Genomic DNA, 20,230 nt, shown 5'->3' with positions numbered 1-20,230 from the left:
TTTTTAAATACTGAATATCTGGCCTTATGAGGACCAGATGTGGTGTGTGACACTTGTCAGCGGTTAGTGGCAGGTTCTTCAGAATTGCAGGACAGCACGCAGACTGATGAAGAACAAAAGACAGTGTCACCATTAATGACAAAATGTCTAACTCATTACATTACTATGAAATCCTGAGAATGGCAGCTATTATTTAAAAGTAAAGGGTCCAGTATTGTTAAAGTAACTTACAAAGGCATCCTGCATTGGCTGGCAAAATAAAATCCTGGTTCACTGCTTGGACGACAGCAATGCTAACCACTATTTTATGAAATACTACAATAGAGATGCAAACTAAGATTTAAATCTGTACCTCTTTCCCTGGTGCATGAGATCGAAGGCCTCGTTGATTTGGGTGAAGGGCAGTTTGTGTGTGATGAACTCATCGACCTTCAGCTTTTTGGCCATGTAGTCATTCACCAGCCTGGGAACACTCTCCACACTCTTCCATCCTGGAGATCATTAGCACACAGAAGCACATTGAAAGTTGTGATGTTTAAGTTGTATCCCAGCCTGGAGAGTATTATTACATAGGAGGTTGCGGCCATAAGTCCTTAAAGTCAAAGTCAAAGTCAATTTATTTTGTCTCCCAGGGGAGAAATTTGTTTGGATCTGGGCAATAGCTGCATCACATCAGTACGAAACAACATACAACATACAACACACAATCAGTTCATCACATGGGCAAGTGCAAAATTGTTGTACATAGTATTGGCAAATCACAGATACGAAAACGATCAGTAAAAACTATTGGACAAACAGGCTCAAAAACTGTTGTACATAGTATTGTGCAAACAAGCATTCATGTGCAAAAATAGCAATCTGTAAATTCCCACACTCCTGTGCAAATACTGGACCAATTACATTCCCAAGAGGCTCCACAATACTATCACTCATCCTCTCCCTGTATATGACTTGACTTGCAGTCAAATAGCATATTATATCAGTGTTGTTAGAGGTTAAAGGCACCCAGTGCAACTTTATAGGCTTGAGACTTGAAAAATAAACATTCAATTTCTAGTCTTTTTTACACGTAGTAAGTTTCAATAACTCCATACCATTACTCGCGACATTCAAGGAGCAAAGATGAGATGTCGTTGTGTGGTGAGAACTGATAGAAAATCGTAAACAACAACAATCGCTGGTGGGGAGAGGCCATTTTTCCATTGACTGGAATCCTGCTTTATTTATTGGTGGCAACAAATAAATAAAGGGCTACGCTCTTTTTAGCGCTCTTTTTAACGCCCAAAGTATCAAATAACAATGATGCAAATGTGCTAATACGGTAAAGTAAATGTCAATATCATACAGATTGTTTTATACAGAATATTTCCATTTTGATGCCCTAATGTTGCACTGGGTGCCTTTAATGCTTGCTTAACGTTTACCTTTCATTCAGTCACTTCACTGTCCTGTTCACCCTGTCTGCACATGAAACCCTAGTTAATACACCAATGTGGGCCCTCACCTCCGAAAGCGGAGCCCTTCCAGGTGCGGCCGGTGACCAGTTGGAAGGGTCGGGTGGAGATCTCCTGTCCGGCTCCTGCCACCCCTAGAATAACACTGGTGCCCCAGCCCTTATGACACGCCTCCAGTGCAGCCCTCTGCAAACAGCAACATTCACAGGGCAAACATGTAAAGTGTGGTAAGGCTGTTGATGTCAAATGTTGTCTATCTTCGTTAATAAAAATAAATAGAAATATTAGTAATATTTACTATATATATATAGTGCTTTACAACCTTCACATCATGTTTCTAGACAAGTTATACGGAATATTGAATTTGTGTAAATAAATACAGTACATTTGGGAAATTCTGTGCTTATCTGTCTGTCAGTGTAACATGTTTCAGGATAAGGGAAGGTTATGTGGCGGGAAGGCCCTCCTTTGCAACAACCTCCCAGTTCATTTAAGTTCTTAGGGAGCACACGCACTCATGACATGTAAGCGGTAGTTTTTCTGTCCTTAAAAGCTCTTTGTGTAAAGGCTTCTGCTCTATGAAAACCTGTAAATGTACATTTCTCTTTCGGCTGAAATAAAGAGCTCACCATGACTCCAACGTTCCCAATGCACTCAAAGGAGTAGTCCACTCCTCCGTCAGTCATCTCAACCAGCACTTCCTGGATGGGTTTGCTGTGATCTTTGGGGTTCACACACTCAGTCGCCCCAAAGCTCTTGGCACTTTCGAATTTTGTTGGATTGAGATCAACGCCGATGATTCTTGACGCCCCAGCTACTTTGCAACCCATTATGACTGCAAGTCCAACCGCTCCAAGCCCAAAGACGGCACACGTGGATCCAGGTTCAACCTTTAAGGTTGGAAAGGACAGGGACACAAATAAGCAGTCTACCTCCCGACTGCTGGTCAGTCACCACAGTAACATCAGAACAGTGGTAACCACAGCAACATCAGAATGGCAGTCACCACAGCAACATCAAAACAGCGGTAACCACCGCAACATCAGAACAGCAGTCACCACAGCAACATCAGAACAGGAAAGGACAGGGACACAATTAGAAACTGATCTTCTAGGACTAGCCTGACTTATTAGAAATGTATCTATTGACAATAATGTCTGAGCTTCTTAAAAACACTGGAATAAACAAACCACTTAGGGTAACAAAAATCAAAGATTTTAAACAAATAGAAAGAAGAAAGGACCTGCAATGTTTGTGCGAAACAAATGATGTATATTAGAGTTAAGGGGCAAATAAAATAATGAGTTAAATAGTAAGTAAAATAAAAAGTAAAATAACAACTGCCAAAAAGCGGAGTCAATCTTGAGAGTGTTTCGACCAACTCTGTGTCCTCCAACTTCATCCTCCTCACCCCAGCAGTGTTTAGAGCTGCTCCGTAACCAGTGGAGATGCCACAGCCCAACAGGCACACTTTATCCATCGGAGCCTTCTCATCCACCTTGGCCAGGGAGATGTCCGCCACCACGGTGTACTCAGAGAAGGTGCTGGTCCCCATGAAGTGGAACAGCTGCTTGCCCTTGCAGGTGAAGCGGGAGGTCTTATCAGGCATCAGCCCCTGGCCCTGGGTGATTCTGGGAAGATGATGTGTGGTTCTTATTTGGATCGGTTACACTTCCGGTAATATTAGCTAATGCCCCAGTTTGGGCATTATTCACACCTGATAATAATGACATATTGACAAATAGTCACAGTGCGTTTTAGGTCTCTTATGTATTTTGGATACGCCTCAAACATTGTGCGGAATCCATTGAAATGACTGTATGATGTAACATGTTAGGTTGTACACATAGTTGTACACACATTGAGGATGACTATTAATCATACCTTCAATACCCTATTTAGTCAACACAGTAAATGTTGGTTTTATACATTTCCTCATCAAAAATATTTCAATAAGACATTAAAGGATTAGAGAAATTATAAAGAATTTTAGAAATCTAACATAAGCCACCAGGACAAAAAGAGGACTACCTGATCTTCTGACAAAGGTTGGTCTTTGGATTTTTACAGAACTTGCACTCTCCGCACTGTGGCACATATAATGGAATGACAGTGTCGCCTAGGGAAAGAAAAAGGTAATGAAAAGAATTCCTATTCCATTTCTATATTGCTGAGCTGAACATTGTATTGAACACTAAATTACTGAACTGAATATGTAACAGCTGGCCTAGCTGGCTGACACACCTTTTGTGCTGTGATAATTGCTCTGTACCTTACCTGTTTTTGTCTCTGTTACACTGCATACACGTCCATACAAACATACTCATAAAGCAAACCCTTATAATAAACTCATGGAAATATACCTATAGAACACACTACTGGAAACATCACATATGGGTTTAGATAGGCACCTCCTTTATGCTATATTTTTTGGGGTCTCTTTTTTCAACACCTGACATTGTGAATGGTGTCCTGAACAGAACCCCGAGGTGATAGCCATTGGATTCAGTCTTTTGCATTGTATCGTACAATTTCTACTCTATAGTAATTCTTTTATTGAGATATCTAATATATGAACACATAAAACCATTCCAGTGACAAATATTTGTTATATGCAGTATGATCCTTTAACTTTTAAATCAGCAGTTGGCTCAACTAGGTTCCTTCCCTTTATAAGAAAATACTGACTTTTCATGATAACAATTCACACTCTTGGATAATCAGCGATCAAATATGTTTTCGTTTGTTGAGTGTAAAGTTGGTGACGCCCTCTCCCACGCTTTCTTTTATATTTCACCACTCTTGATGTTTAGTTCAACGTTAATACTTCATGAATGTTCTGTCAGACCTGGCTTGAAGTTGGCGACGCCCTCTCCCACACTCTCCACCGTCCCTGCGCCCTCGTGGCCCAGGATGGAGGGGAAGAGGCCCTCGGGATCGGCCCCGCTCAGGGTGTAGGCATCAGTGTGGCACACCGCGGTGAAGTGGATCTGGAAGGACAGTGACAATGTCAATGGATACAAAGAGATGCTTGCAGAGAAGAACACTATGTCTGGGGACATGCGGTATTGTCTGCCTTGATTGAGTGTCCCAGTGAAAAAACTGGAAACATCCATCTTAAAAATACAATATTGCTCTGTTCATATGAAATATATAAAGAATTGCCTTTGCATTTTATTTATATGCGCTTTTTAAACAATCATTCCACCATAATTGTGCTGTGGTTAATTGCGGTTACGTTCGCTTTGGATAACAGCACCTGCTAAATGCCTAATGGTAATCGTAAACTACTGATGATCTACGCCTGACTACCTGTATTTAACTGCTGTATATTCTAATCTATTGCATCAGAGATTATGCAATCAGCCATCTCCCGGGCATAGTGCATTTTCTCTCACCTTTATTCGAACTTCATGTGCGTTGGGTATTTTCTCTCACCTTTATTCGAACTTCATGTGCGTTGGGTGGGCCCACCTCCACCTCCTCTATGGAAAGAGGCTTCCCTGCCTCCCAGGCCACCGCTGCCTTGCACTTGATCACCTTATAACAATCAGCAAGTTGCAGTAAATGCTTTGAATTCACATCTCAGGCAGGTACAAATGTTGTGTTGTGTTTAAGAGAGGTGTTGTATATTGCAGTGCAGATTTGTAACCCATGGCTGAGCAGGCAAGGTCCTATCAGTGGGGCCCAAACTGTAAATATGTCAAACCAAAAGGGCTAAGACCTAAAACAGCCACACTCAGCGTGCATTAGTCAGCTGTGTTTTCTGCAGCAGAGACTGCACTTTACCCCTGAACCAGAGTTTGAGTTTGACCATAAAGAACACTTAAGCCGGAACTGACAAGAACCAACCCGAACGGTGATCACAACACCTCGCTCCCATGCACATATAAAAGCTGCAGTCTGACTACATATGTTCAGTTAACATTTGGTCTTTGCAGCTACTGAATTTACCAACACTCAAATGAACATAATTTGAGTCCCTATTGTGTTTTATCATTTTGTTGTCATTCTTGTTGCTGTGACTCAGACCTCCACAGCTTTTGATCATTTCAAAGTTTTACATGCAAAGAGAAAATAACATTAGGATACACAACACAGGATAAGTAGTAGTTAACTTAAAACTAACATTAGACAGTTGCTATGACAATGCAAAGACTATGCAACATCTTGAGTATGGAAATACTGCCTGTAATCTCAACTTTTGTCTGGCCACTGTCACGCTGCTTCTAGTCTAGATCAGAATGAGATTGCCCAATCTTATATAACGTGGTTGCATGTTAACATAGTCCCAATGCATTTTAAACAACAAAGAGTGGAGAAAATGCTTCTTACTTTTCCTGCAGTTGCCATTATGTATGTCTGTGTCCAGAATGCAAGCGTGTTGCAGGGAAACCAGCTCCGTCTTGTAGTGAGCACCCAAACAGCCAGTCAAGTTCACTGTGTCTAAGATCAGCAATTGAGGTGTGTCACGTTACTCATTGTCTGGGCTAAGGGGATGTAGGATATGTTTCCAGGTTGGGAGAAAATCCTCCTGTAAATATTCCAAATTTTCAACAGTTGTTTTACTAATGTTTGAAGAGGAAATACACAAATCCACTTATAGTACATCTGGTTAAAACGATAAAAAAGGAGGTTTTCTTTCCTGTGGCCATGTATTGTAGTTGCTGGTAACGTATAACTTGTGGTATGATCATTTAACATGGCATAATCATTTCTGGTGTGATTAAGACTGCCTCCTACATTTCATGTAACCAGGATAACCAGGTTAGCTCAACTCAGCCGTTTGCTCTTTTTTCCGTAACAAGCTTTGAGATTCACATGGAGAAAGTTGCTTTAGAACCCAACAGAAATTTCTATAGGGGACTTATTATTGTAATGTTTTATTCCCCTACAACGCAGTCAAATCCAGGTGCACAACCACTGTGGTAACCAGCCATTCAAAAAACTTTTAAACTGAAATACTTTAAAACTACTAAAAATATGACATGTAAATCATTAATGGGGATTGTGACGGCACATCTGGCAACCATAGGAGTGGGTGGAGATTTCAGTGTAGTTTGCTGTTCCTGTGCAAACAGACTTCTAGCTGACGAGCACTCCCTGATGACCTTATTTGGGCGTGCTTGTGGCCTTGACAGAGTGTGTTGCTTTATAAAGTGAAATCAATAAATATAACTCCTGAATTAAAGAAACATTAAACAAGGAGGCTTTCTTCAAAAGTTATGAACTTGGAAAAAAAAAAAAAAAACGCTTGAACAGCAATTGTGACAAATGCACAAAAGTTGTGATACCCTACTAAGTCAGCACTCCTTTAGCAGATATCACAACTTGCAAATGGTGTTTATAGACAGCTAAAATTCTCTTTAATCTTGAGTTTTGAATGCCCCCCATCTTCCTTGCAGATAACTTGGTTCTGAGATACATTAAGGGTGTTTTGCATGCACATCATGTTTAAGATTTACCTACAGATTTTAATCATGCTTAAGTTTGGGGGCCCCCACACACTCCAAAAGCTACTGTTTTCTTGAAGAACTTCATGGTTTTGATGATACATTGAATCATTGACCTGTAGAGACCAACATCTTGTAGGCTTCAGTTTCTTGACTGACAGCTGACATTTCTGTTCTGAATTTGCTGATATCAGAGGGATCCATTTTCCCTTTATTTGTTTGAGTCCTGGCTGCTAGAAACTCCCACAACATAATAGATCCACCCACATGCCTCATAGGGTTTCTCTTCATCAAATGCTGCTCTGTCTGTCCAAGCAGCAGCACTGCACAGTGGAATGGTGCACCACCACACCTGTGTAAGAAAAAGGATGTTTCTTTTGTGGTGGATGCAGCCATTTGTCTTTATTACAGTAAAGTGCAGTAACAAAGCAGTAACAGATGGCCATGCACTGGCTTGGACCATTTTATGGAGAACTTGTTTGGCCTTTTGATGTCGCACTGTAACATACGTGGCCTAAGAATGTCATAGGCTAGGTGCACGAAATACTCAGTGTGGGCTGTTTGTTTCCTGTTTAGCCAGGTGTATTTGACATACGTGGCCTAAACATACGCATAACAGACGCTAATTACATTCAGAATAGCGGCAGGTTCAAATACACCTGGCTTAACAGGAAACAAACAGCCCACACTGAGTATTTCGTGCACCTAGCCTATTGCTGTTTATACATTACATACTCAGGATTCAGCAGTGCAGATCTGAACAAGCATCTCCAACTCTAGCCATATTTACTGCCACCTCCTGGGCTTTTCATGTAAATGAGCTAGGCTTCTAATGCAGCTGTTTCTTAATAACATTTCAGTCATTGGCAATCGCAAGGTGGAAATGCTTTTATATACTTTTTGATATGGCTTTGCTACTTTGTGGGCATCAAATACGTTTGTTGAGATCCCCTGCCAGTAGGTGAGTATTATTTGTTGAGTGTTGCCATGTTTGAGGAGTCAGATAATTCATCAGCTTCTGTAATTGTCATTAGCTGACCATTCCGGATGACAATTCTGGAACTGCTTTATTCACAAGTTAAGTAAGGCTTAACAAGTTAATGTTGTCTTGTGACAGAGTGCCATCACTACAGATGAGTATGTGCTTTGACTGCCATGCCATTAAGTCTGGCTCTTTGATGTTGTGGTCAGGGTGTGGGTTTGGTACCCTGTAGACCCGGGTTCAAGGCCGGGTAGGATGGCTGCTCTCTCCTTTCGTTGCATATCTTCTGAGACTTTGAAGTGGACATGTGCCTAAAGTTTTGCACCTGCCGTAAATACATTTTTTTTTCTATTTTTAACTACATTAAATAAAAGCTTACAGTACAGATAATCCTATTGTTCATGTTCCTTTGCAACAGGAGTTGTATTTCCTTTAAATTCCACCATATATTTCAAAGATGGTGTAGAAACATTAATTTCTCTGCAGCAACACTGATAATGACAGTCATCCTCTTGGGTTTGTGTTCTTTGCCGTTAAATGCCATTTGTGTAACAAATGCTACCCACAATCAGCCAAGTGTGCAATGAAATTCCAAAAATTACATTTGCATTTTTTTTCCCACTCAAATTTAATGAGTTGTGATTGTAACAGTTGTGCCTTGACGTAAACATTAAGCAAAACAAACTACGATGGTCGTCAAAAGGACGGCATCTTAAGTGCCCACTGGTTAAGTGCCAGGCGATGGGGAACAGGACCAAGACAACAAAGAAAGGCTGATGAGAGACCGCTCCCTGTCCACTGGCACATCAGAAGTTTAGAACGGCACGGAGGCTGAAACAAACAAACAAACAAAAACATCAATCAAACATATGTGACAGCATTATCACACAATTTCTATTTTCTTCTATTTTTCGGACTTGCAAAGCTCCATTAACAATGAAACAATACCCAACTACCCTTGAGGAAGCAAAAGGTCACGGGGTCATCACAGAAAGCAAATCAACAGGCCTAGTTTCAGTTTGGGGAAAGTTGTACCTCTTTCCCTGGTGCATGAGATCGAAGGCCTCGTTGATCTGGTTGAAGGGCAGTGTGTGTGTGATGAACTCATCGACCTTCAGCTTTTTGGCCATGTAGTCATTCACCAGCTTGGGGACACTCTCCACACTTTTCCAGCCTGGAGATCATTCGTACACAGAAGCACATTGAAGGTTGTGATGTTTAAGTTGTATGTTTGCCTGTGTGTCTGTGTGTCTGTGTGTCTGTGTGTCTGGTGATCAGTCTTTCATATGACTTTTTCTGTCGAGCTCACCACCATATGCTCAACAGAGGCTAAGACTGATCATGATTAGTTCATCTTTTGGCCCCGTTATAATTTCTTTCCCAAAACGACTAAAGTTACAATAAATGCAACTAGGCCCAAACCACCAATTAATCTTGACCTGCATTTTACAAGTGGTTCGCAGTGCAAGGCATTCGTGTGGAGCCTTTCCAAGACATGATAAATTATTGTGATGATGAAGGGAAGGGCAAGCAATATGTTTATTTAAAGTGGCTGCTCACTCCACTGCTGAAGAGAGGAAACTAGCCTAGCATAGCATAGCTCTGCTCACTCCACTGCTGAAGAGAGGAAACTAGCCTAGCCTAGCCTAGCTCTGCTCACTGCACTGCTGATGAGAGGAAACTAGCCTCAACCAGCGCAGCTCTGCTAACTCCACTGCTGAAGAGAGGAAACTAGCCTAGCCTAGCCTAGCCCAGCGTAGCTCTGCTCACTCCACTGCTGAAGAGAGGAAACTAGCCTCAACTAGCGTAGCTTTGCTCACTCCACTGCTGAAGAGAGGAAACTAGCCTAGCCTAGCCCAGTGTAGCTCTGCTCACTCCACTGCTGAAGAGAGGAAACTAGCCCAGCGTAGCTCTGCTCACTCCACTGCTGAAGAGAGGAAACTAGCCTAGCGTAGCTCTGCTCACTCCACTGCTGAAGAGAGGAAACTAGCCTAGCCCAGCTTTGCTCACTTCACTGCTGAAGAGAGGAAACTAGGCTCAACCAGCGCAGCTCTGCTCACTCCACTGCTGAAGAGAGGAAACTAGCCTAGCCTAGCCTAGCCTAGCACTGCTCACTCCACTGCTGAAGAGAGGAAACTAGCCCAGCGTAGCTCTGCTCACTCCAATGCTGAAGAGAGGAAACTAGCCTAGCGTAGCTCTGCTCACTCCACTGCTGAAGAGAGGAAACTAGCGTAGCGTAGCTCTGCTCACTTCACTGCTGAAGAGAGGAAACTAGCCTAGCGTAGCGTAGCCTCAAACACTCACCTCCAAAGGCGGTTCCTTTCCAGGTGCGCCCGGTGACCAGCTGGAAGGGTCTGGTGGAGATCTCCTGCCCGGCTCCTGCCACCCCGATGATTACACTGGTGCCCCAGCCCTTATGACACGCCTCCAGTGCAGCCCTCTGCACACACACCACACACACACACACACACACACACACACACACACACACACACACACACACACACACAACACAAGGACAGAGTGAACCAGTGCCCATTAACACTTACACCCTCACGGGCTGAACACTGCATGTTCACGAACCTTATGACCTCAAACGCCACCAAAAAATGGACAGGACAAATTACAAATGTATTGAACAGAGGCACAAATACTTCTGGACTGACATCCCTATTGGTTGAGGATGAAAAGACCTAAATGCATAAGGGGCTGAATGAAATTAAATGAAAAAACATGGAGATACCGGAGGGGGAAACATGGAGATACGGGAGTGGGAAACATGGAGAAACCCCGGAGTGGGAAACATGGAGATATCGGAGGGGGAAAAATTAAGATTTTGGACTGGGAAACATAGAGATATCGGAGCGGGGAACATGGAGATACCGGAGTGGGAAACATGGAAATCCCGGAGTGGGAGACACTGTATGAAATCTTTTCTTTCTTCTCAGCATTCCGGGTATGCAACCTCTTACAACCGTAAAGGTCCTCTTACTGGGATGAGGCTATACTCCCTGAATAAGCCCAGTGAGGGCAAAATAAACATGTGTACACCACATCCCAACGACCAAAGCGCTTGAAACACTGACCATGATGGTAACGTTCCCAATGCACTCAAAGGAGTAGTCCACTCCTCCGTCAGTCATCTCAACCAGCACTTCCTGGATGGGCTTGCTGTGATCTTTGGGGTTCACACACTCAGTCGCCCCAAACTGCTTTGCCACCTCGAACTTATCCGGGTTGATGTCGATGCCGATGATCCTGGTGGCTCCAACCACCTTGCATCCCATAATCACAGCCAGGCCGACAGCGCCCAGTCCGAAGACGGCACAGGTGGAACCTGCCTCCACCTAACAAAAACACAGACAAGGTTAGGCAATGCAAAGCTTGTAATTAGAAAACCAATTCCAGACCAGGGAAATTACAAACACACTGATTCCCTTTTCTAGTGGAATGGCTTTCTCTGCCAGCCAACACACAAACAGCCACCCACTGATCACGGCCAATCAGTTTCCTCATAGGTGAAGCAATATCTACTTGACACATCCATTTATGAAGCAAATGAAGAAGAATTTGTGCTCTGTGGTTCCTGGGCTCCTTCAGACCGCCGCTGCTGCACAATTTCGTTCACTGGGGACTGACATGTCAATAACTCGAAAATACCTAAATAAAACGTTTTTTGTAAACAATTACGAAAAGTACTCATTACAAGCTGCATCATGTTTTCCTCTGTTCCTCTCACATGGTTTGGTCTATCTTCAAAATTAATTTTGTGATTAAATCCTTTGAAACATTTATTTATTTATTTACTGTTGAAGTGGTCAAATCATTCAGCCTTTTACTTCATGGGGCACTTTACACGTTCTGCTTAATCCAAGATGATCGCTACTAGTGGCTATATTTAAACTTAATAATAGGAGGATAGTTTATACCCTGTCCTGTGTTAAACATCAATACTTGTATGCCTAAATGTAGCATTTTCTCTACATTAAGTATTGTATTAAAACATATTCTTCCCTTATAATCCTACATTTTATATAGACATGCATATTTCTATCATTCTTGTAAATAATTGTCAAGTACAATAATACAATTAAGCTGATATTGTTACTTATACATGTAAAAATGCATCGCCCTTATTGGACTCCATTACCTTAGCAGTGTTCAGGACAGCCCCGTAACCAGTGGAGACGCCACAGCCCAACAGGCACACTTTATCCATGGGAGCCTTCTCATCCACCTTGGCCAGGGAGATGTCCGCCACCACGGTGTACTCAGAGAAGGTGCTGGTGCCCATGAAGTGGAACAGCTGCTTGCCCTTACAGGTGAAGCGGGAGGTCTTATCAGGCATCAGCCCCTGGCCCTGGGTGATTCTGGAACAGAAAAGAGGGACAATCTGATCAGCTGCATTCGCACCGCAGGAACTAGACCAGTGCTGCTAGCTAGCATATATCCTGCTGGCCCAGTGCCACTAGCCTACGTACAGTACCAGTCAAAGGTTTGGACACACCTTCTCATTTTTTGAGACATTTTTTTCTTAACTTTTCAACACTTTTTTTGTTTAGTACATCATACCATATGTGTTCTTTCGTAGTTTAAATGTCTTCAGTATTAATCTACAATGTAGAAAATAATAAAAGTAAAGGAAACACTCCAAAAAATGAAAGGTGTGTCCAAACTTTTGACTGGTACTGTATATGCTGCACACTGTTCTGCTGCAGTGTGGTCTGGAAACCCTCAGTGGAGAACGACAAGTCACTGAGGTAGCATTTGTCCATTTTTAAAAAGCTGCTTAAACGTGGATGGAATTTAGAAACGATAGCATACCACAATGTGATTTGTCCTACCATAATGTACTTGCATGACTTCATTAAGACCACAAACTACCATAGTTTTACAGTTTCAGAATTTCTAGACCATCTTCCAATGTTTCAGACCGTCATGGATGCTGGGACAACCGTGGGCATGATAACACCAGGCATTGAGAAAATGAGATGTTGGGGGATTTTTGCCAGGTGTGGATCCATTTTTATCAATCACAAGTTAAACTGCTCATTTGTATTCTGACCTATTAAAAGTATCTGGTTGAACCGTAAACTGATTAAACTGCAATCTGTGAGAGATGTAGACAATTGATGGTGGTCCATTCTGTGTCATGCAGTAAAACTTCCTTCCTGAACGTCCTGAATTCTAGTTTCAATTCAGCCAGCACAAAATAGGCAACGCTCCAAGTTGACATATGGGTTAAACATTTCACATATTCTCCCCACATCTTGTTTCTCCATTAAGGATACACCCAGACACACGTGTGTAACTGAGACTGACCCGCCATGTGTGTAGTCAGAGTGTAAGAACCTGCTTTATTTTTAGGGTGAAACTGTCATGATTGAATGTGTGTGTGTGTGTGTGTGTGTGTGTGTGTGTGTGTGTGTGTGTGTGTACAATGACAGGATTACGGATTCAAATTACCTGATCTTCTGACACAGGTTGGTCTTGGGATTCTTACAGAAATTGCACTCTCCACACTGAGGCACATACAGCGGAATGACCACATCACCTTATTTAAAAAAATAAAAGAAAGAAAGAAATGTCCATTTTAAATCACAAACTAATTGTTTGTTTGGTTAAGGCCAACACTCTACCCAAGAAATGCAGCTTTACATAACACTCTCTTTTAGACAATACTATTTCACCACTATTAACGTTTAGTTCAACGTTAATACTTCATGAACGTTTCTGTCAGACCTGGCTTGAAGTTGGCGACGCCCTCTCCCACACTTTCTTTTATATTTCACCACTCTTGATGTTTAGTTCAACGTTAATACTTCATGAACGTTTCTGTCAGACCTGGCTTGAAGTTGGCGACGCCCTCTCCCACACTCTCCACCGTTCCTGCGCCCTCGTGGCCCAGGATGGAGGGGAAGAGGCCCTCGGGATCCGACCCACTCAGGGTGTAGGCATCAGTGTGGCACACCGCGGTGGAGTGGATCTGGAATGACAGCAGGCCATCACTGGATGCAAAGATATGCTTGCAGAGAAAGGCACTATGTCTGGGGCCATAAGGTACTATGGATCTGTAAGGACAGTAGGCCACTCAATTATGGACGAATGAGAGGTTTTCCCTCACCATGCATTTACACACTCTGAACATAAACCTTGTGTATACTTTGAGTACCGGCTATAGTCAGACCTTTTCTCCTCCGGTCAGGCATAAGCCATCTGACTTCTGGGGTAATTCAACTATATATTCGTAATTGTAACGACTGCAATTCATTCCAAAAAATAAAAAAATGTTATGCTAAAAAAGAGGAGCACTGTCACAACAGATTTCAGACAACAATCACCTGTAAAACTGGTAGTTAAAGAAACCACACCACTGAACTACTCGAAACCTGTGAATGGGTGTTATTACAAGTCAAGAGTGGCGCCACCTAGCTTACTCTGAAGTGTAATAACACCACAGACGACAATAATTAACATGAAACAGGCTGAGATGACTGAGTGGGCCCTCATGCTAAACCTTCTGACAGGTGCTGCCAATTATACAACTACAGAACATTTATAACTATAGAGCATTCACAATATACCACGAATCATTGCAAATAACTTAACAGTCATTTACATGGGGAATTGCCAAGTGTAGACTTTGATTAAAATGAAGGAAAATGGTCAACGTAAAACTATTGCATAAGTCAGAAGGCATGGTGGAGTTGCTCTAGAGGCCGGCATGCAGCTGGCTCTCTTAAATCTCACAGCAGACAGCAGAACATACCCTCAGCCAGAGCTCATCCAGCTGTTACAATATCCCATCATGCAACAGCAGTGGTAAAAAGACCTAATAAATACAAATATAATGTACTCATTTACCCTGATGTTCACTTCCGTAGTCACTCATTAATGAAGGAAAGTAATGATTTAGTGTTAAACTATGATTACATTTTAAGTGAGACTGGTCTACAGCACTCTGGCATTTATCCCAGTTCTCTTCGGTTGCTTAGGTCAAAGCTACATCAAATTATTTCAGTACGCCAATTTCAGTCGCTGCAGCACCCCCTGTCCAGAGGAAAGAGAATAGACGAAATGTTAAAAAAAAAAAAAAAAAGAGAGATGGTCACCTTTATTCGAACTTCATGTGCGTTGGGTGGGGCCACCTCCACCTCCTCCATGGACAGAGGCTTTCCTGCCTCCCATGCCACCGCTGCCTTGCACTTGATCACCTGTTGGTGAGGCACAGGGACGATAACTCTACAAGATTATCACGCACATTATGGAACAGTCCAAAGTGTTCAAGAGATGAGAAAGATTTTTGTAAATAATTATAGAAGAAATACTTTTTACACACTGTTGAGAGTGGACAGACTTGGACACTACACTGAAGAAAATTAACGGGCCAATGATGTGAAGGCAGCATTAATTGAACCTTGAGCTTGCACGTGATGCTGAAGTTAACCAAAAGTAAAACTAGCATCATTAAAAGGGATGGATTTCACTAGGTTCCATTCTTGTACAGTTTATGTACAAAGATCCGTGTGACTTCATTCCCAACTCAGTGTCTTTACGTACATTTACAAAAGCACACCAACCACACTGTAACCGGCACAAAATGCACTATAATCTATCCAACGCTAGCAGACCAGCCCGGCATTAAGAACGGTAAACGGTAAACGTAACAAAGACCGTTGACTGGTTCTGTCATCGTTGGTTACATAAAGGAGCATCCACCGGTGGGAAATCGTTCAGCTGGCCTACTGGCAAGCACACAATGATTCTTTTGTAGCCTGCACAGACTGTGCAACTTTCTGAGGCTTAAAGTTAACGTTAGGTGTCTGAACATAGTTCCATGCAAGTTCGCATGCACGGCCTAACGTTTGCTGGTTGCACGCAGCAACTTTATTTATATAACAAAATTCTTTATTCATCCGATATCTTTTCGCAACATGAATGTCACGTTGATCTGATAAAATGTAAAATGAATTGGCAAAAAAAGAGATTCTTACTTTCCCAGCTGTAGCCATGGTCTTTCTTTCACAGTGAAATGAGACAAGGGAAACTGAATGTGGGCGGTGGTTGACGCTTTTACCATAGCCAATCAAAAACGTCGCTTCTTGTTCGCTGACTGCACTCCATGTTACTTTACGACATGCTGATTGCTACGACAGTCGAACTGGCCGTGCCTGATTCAGCTTGACCTATCACACAAAGTAGCGGTTGCTAAGCGCATTTAAAAGCAAAGACTGGGGAATCTGCACCACACACTGCAGTCTGACAGAGCGCGCTAGTGCGAGCAGATACGTACACACAGCGTGATGATGCCACATCCTCTCTGATTAGAGTGTCCCAAATGTTGAAAATGAACGGTCTCTTGATCTCTCACCACTGAGGGCATCGAGGAGTCGGGGCATCGAGGAGTCAAGAGGGGGAGTCAAGAGAGCTCTCTTAGAAATGGAATGCAGTGTTAGATTGAACAGTATAGAACATGTAGCTGCGACACGTCGTTCTACTGATGTAAACCCACCTTTTCAAGTTTGAAGTCTTTTTTTGGCTGATTAAACAAGACCGTCAGGTGGTGCTGCTATTACAGGACCCTGCCAATAGAAGACTGCAGTTTTCTAATCTCTTCTGATCTGCACATTTTCCATCTTCCCCTGACTAAAGTCATCGGTGGGCCTCTTGCTTATCTTTGCAAACTTGCTTTAGCCAATTTAGGAGAGAATAGATACATGATTGATAACAGTCGTGGAGTTACAGGGGTTCCTCCACTCCATGCATGGACCCCTAAAACATACGTGTGCACATGCAAATGTGTGGAACATTCTACATAATGTCTTAAGTTATCCCTGACATATTACTACTTTCCTATTGCCCTTTTTTCTTCATTATTTATCTTTATTTCTTGTAAATTGTGAAAACTTGTAGAATGGTTTATCTCTGCTGTGGGGGAGGAGGGGGGTGGTGCATGTATACAATTGTTTGTGCCATGTTTGAAAAACTGCAAAACCTACTGAAAAAGAGACACATAATTGAGCATTTAGACAAAAACACATCAGATGAATGCAGCAGGCAGGAGTACTTTTTTTGAATGGCAGCTGGTTACCAACTACCTTTTTTATTTAGGTTTGTGGGACACTGGCAGAACACCAAGCTTGTTTGTCATCTACGGGCAGACAATAGCTTCAGCCACTGATTGGGTATTGCCAGCTTTTGAACAAAGATATTCAAACCAAGAGATTGATAAGAGACTTCCTTTACGACACTTGACATTATTTGTTTGGCAATTAGGAAATTAGTCAAATGGACTACATTCAAGTCCTTTTCCATTAAAACATATCTAACATTGACACATTCCTTTACCAATTCATAACTCAAGCCTCATGTTCATTGTTGTCTGAGGGGTTTTCGAAGATAACGAGTCATTAAGCAGGGACTACAATCTCAGATTGATAGTTCGGAGACACCGGGGAAACGATGGAATGCACACATTATACAGCACAAAAAATAACAATAAAAAAAGTAAAAATCGCATTGCAGGCCAAAGGTACAAAAGGCCGAGGGGGCGCTGTCTCGTTTGATAACAAGTCCAACAGAGAGGAAGCACAACGGCCTCTTTGCTCCATCGTCATCTTCAAGTGGTGCGGGTCGATCAGGTCTGCTTCTGCCGAGTCATCATCTTCCTCCTGCATCAGCAAAAACACACAGCTGTTAGAGCTTCCTTCATTTCAAATGATAATTATCTAAACACCCGGATAATATATACATATATATTTATATATATGTATATTATATTCTATATTAATGGGGGAGATGTGTGTATTACAAATTATGGTCAAATCAGAATTTGCAACGTTCCTCAAAGCTAATTAACAAAACAAAATAAAAACAACACTTATGTGGAGTGCTGGGATCAGATCCACAGTTTCCCTGTAGTGCCTTCCACTGACCTCTGAACCCACGGCCACCACCACCACCTCTTCCTCTGAATCCGCCACCTCGGTCACCGCCGCCCCTTCCTCCACGGAAGCCGCCGCCACCCCTGCCTCTGAATCCGCCACCTCGGTCACCGCCGCCTCTTCCTCCACGGAAGCCACCTGCAGCAACAGAAACGGTACATTATTTTACACGAACACCCATGTTGTATATTACTATAGACTACTGCTCAAACTAGCCAACAAGGAACCACTGCGGGTGCAGAGGCAGTTTGTAGCACTGATGCAACCGACACTTATAACCATCTTTATTAGAGTATGTATAAATCAGTACAGTAAAGCATGCAGTGTATTCCAACATTGTTGAGTGGTGGCTGAGGCTGAACACAGTTTCAGTCCAAAGACTCAGGCCACAGATCATTTGACTCATATTCCTCATCAAGCTGTCTGTGGCTGGATGATTGGCATGACTGTCAAAAGGTCCCTTCAAATCCAGGGCAGCAGCCCTTAGACATGTTCAGTCACATTTTTTCGTAAGACCAGCTTCCCAGTTCTGGCTCTGCAAACTTACTCCGACTTTCATGAACAGAATTCAAATTTCACAGCCACAAGCAATCATAACATTACCCGTCAGCCTTCATATTAGGCCTATGTCCAAATTACTTTCACTCCAGCCATCCTTCAGACCAGTTCACTACAGTAAGTAAGTACTAGGGTGTGTGTGTGTGTGTAGAGTACTAGGGTGTGTGTGTGTGTGTGTGTGTAGAGTACTAGGGTGTGAGTGTGTGTGTGTAGAGTACTGGTGTGTGTGTGTGTGTAGAGTACAACTACTGTAGTGAACTGTACTGAAGGATGCCTGAAATGGAAGTAGCACAATAAGTAAGTCCACAGGACCAGTGACCTCACCTCCACGGCCTCCTCCTCTGCCGCCTCTACCGCCCCTGGGGGGACCCTTCTCGCCTGGGGGGCGCGGGAGAAACCTCTGCAGGGGCAAAAGCTTCATGGGGTCTATGTAGAACTGAGGGTGGAAACAGAGGATGAACATTGATCAACACAAAGCAAGCTGCACTGGTGACTTATGTTTGGCAGAATCACTGTGTGTTGTCCACAGAGATGCTTAGAAAGAGGGCTACCAACCTTCTGTAGTTTCTTAAACGACGATGCCTTCATATTTTCTGATAGTTTGACAGAAAAATACTGCAACGGAGTTAAGGGAAATGGATATGACTCTTTTGAAGATATCTTGCACAAGTAACTCCAACCCCTGGGGGAGTGTACGTATACTGAACATACAACAGCACAGACTTTTTTAAAGTGAGAAAGGATACAAATTCCCGTAGATTTCCAAATATTTCGTCCACTTTTCCTATTTGTTCTTTGTTTTCCAGATAGACTGGGGCGTTGAAGTAAGGCACTTTGCTCTCCTCTGTTGTGCACTTGCACACGATGTCATCCTCACAAGGATGCACAAACTCCCCTACATCTGTAGAGACAACAGCAAACAACAATATTAGTCTACCATTAAGGTCAACTCCGAAGATTGGGTTGCACTAAGTTTACACAGCAGTGAGCTTCTTCACATTAAAAACATCACATAACCTGGAAGAGAAATCTGTACAGGGGATCCATATAGGTCAGGAGCCAGGGGTGGTAAACTCTTGGCAAGCCTTCCAGCGCAACTTACTGACGACATATTCTGGGGGACCATAGTCTTGTCGGAAGCCGCCGCCGCCTCGACCACCGAATCCTCCTCCACCACCGCGGCCTCTAAATCCTCCACCACCACCGCGGCCTCTAAATCCTCCGCCGCCACCGTCACCTCGACCACGGAATCCTCCTCTGCCACCACCTCCTCGAAAAGACATCCTGAGAATGGAAATGACAATGGACTCTGTTATCAGTCATTCATTAGATCTTTCAAGTACACGAATTCAAAAGCTGTGTCTTCGATGCGTCGTGACCGCCAGCTCAGTATGAGATGCAACACAATGCAGTAAGAAAGATTGCACAATAGAGTTAACAGGAGGCTAGTATAACTTCAGTCGATGAGTTAGATACTTTGCTAGCTCGTTAGCTGTGCCAGACAAGTTACAAACATCAGAGACGAGGTGAACCTAGAGTTTACAAATAGCGAAGGTAGCTTTAATTTTATTTAAATGAAATATGGTTGTTCATAAATACAACAGACGAATCAAAGAATATCCAGTAGTTCATGTTAACTGATTTAAAGAAACAACGTGGCAAGTTCTCAACAGCCCGTCCGGTTTGTGATACTAGGCTAGTAAGCTATCACTTACTAAACTACAACACATTTTAGATCATTTCTCATATGGAACATATAACTTCACAGCTTCAAAACAACCATGGTTCTTCTTTAAAATAAATATCCACAAATACCTTCAAATTCAACGGAACGGT

General features: G+C 42.7%; 3 protein-coding genes across 3 annotated transcripts in view; all 3 read right to left on the bottom strand.

Annotated features, from left to right (window-relative positions):
* Positions 1–46: 46 nt before the first annotated feature.
* LOC308369648 (alcohol dehydrogenase class-3-like) lies at positions 47–5,904 on the bottom strand. Its single transcript, XM_080844150.1, has 9 exons — positions 5,793–5,904; positions 4,896–4,997; positions 4,306–4,447; positions 3,489–3,576; positions 2,869–3,088; positions 2,087–2,347; positions 1,508–1,643; positions 353–491; positions 47–103 (listed from the first exon to the last, which is right to left on the bottom strand). Exons 1-9 carry the CDS (start codon positions 5,808–5,810, stop codon positions 79–81), a joined length of 1,131 nt encoding a protein of 376 aa, XP_080700276.1. The 5' UTR covers positions 5,811–5,904; the 3' UTR covers positions 47–78.
* A 1,835-nt stretch (positions 5,905–7,739) lies between these two features.
* adh5 (alcohol dehydrogenase 5) lies at positions 7,740–16,007 on the bottom strand. Its single transcript, XM_080843928.1, has 9 exons — positions 15,887–16,007; positions 15,005–15,106; positions 13,737–13,878; positions 13,359–13,446; positions 12,043–12,262; positions 10,979–11,239; positions 10,197–10,332; positions 8,928–9,066; positions 7,740–8,723 (listed from the first exon to the last, which is right to left on the bottom strand). The coding sequence occupies exons 1-9, from the start codon at positions 15,902–15,904 to the stop codon at positions 8,699–8,701; spliced, it is 1,131 nt and encodes a 376-aa protein (XP_080700054.1). The 5' UTR covers positions 15,905–16,007; the 3' UTR covers positions 7,740–8,698.
* A 969-nt stretch (positions 16,008–16,976) lies between these two features.
* gar1 (GAR1 homolog, ribonucleoprotein) overlaps positions 16,977–20,230 on the bottom strand; it is a 3,325-nt gene continuing 71 nt past the window's right edge. The window contains exons 1-7 of the mRNA XM_080843370.1: positions 20,210–20,230; positions 19,497–19,678; positions 19,141–19,295; positions 18,950–19,009; positions 18,719–18,830; positions 17,828–17,974; positions 16,977–17,563 (exon numbers count right to left, since the gene is read on the bottom strand). The exon at positions 20,210–20,230 is cut by the window's right edge and continues 71 nt beyond it. Of these exons, the coding sequence (XP_080699496.1) occupies positions 17,553–17,563; positions 17,828–17,974; positions 18,719–18,830; positions 18,950–19,009; positions 19,141–19,295; positions 19,497–19,677 (666 nt within the window). The 5' untranslated portion in view covers position 19,678; positions 20,210–20,230 and the 3' untranslated portion in view covers positions 16,977–17,552. The remainder of the gene's footprint in view (positions 17,564–17,827; positions 17,975–18,718; positions 18,831–18,949; positions 19,010–19,140; positions 19,296–19,496; positions 19,679–20,209) is intronic.

This window comes from Sprattus sprattus (assembly GCF_963457725.1).
Source record: "Sprattus sprattus genome assembly, chromosome: 8".
In the NCBI taxonomy this organism is placed as follows: domain Eukaryota; kingdom Metazoa; phylum Chordata; class Actinopteri; order Clupeiformes; family Clupeidae; genus Sprattus; species Sprattus sprattus.
Note: the sequence above shows the minus strand (reverse complement) of the source record. Positions and strands in the feature narration are given on the sequence as shown.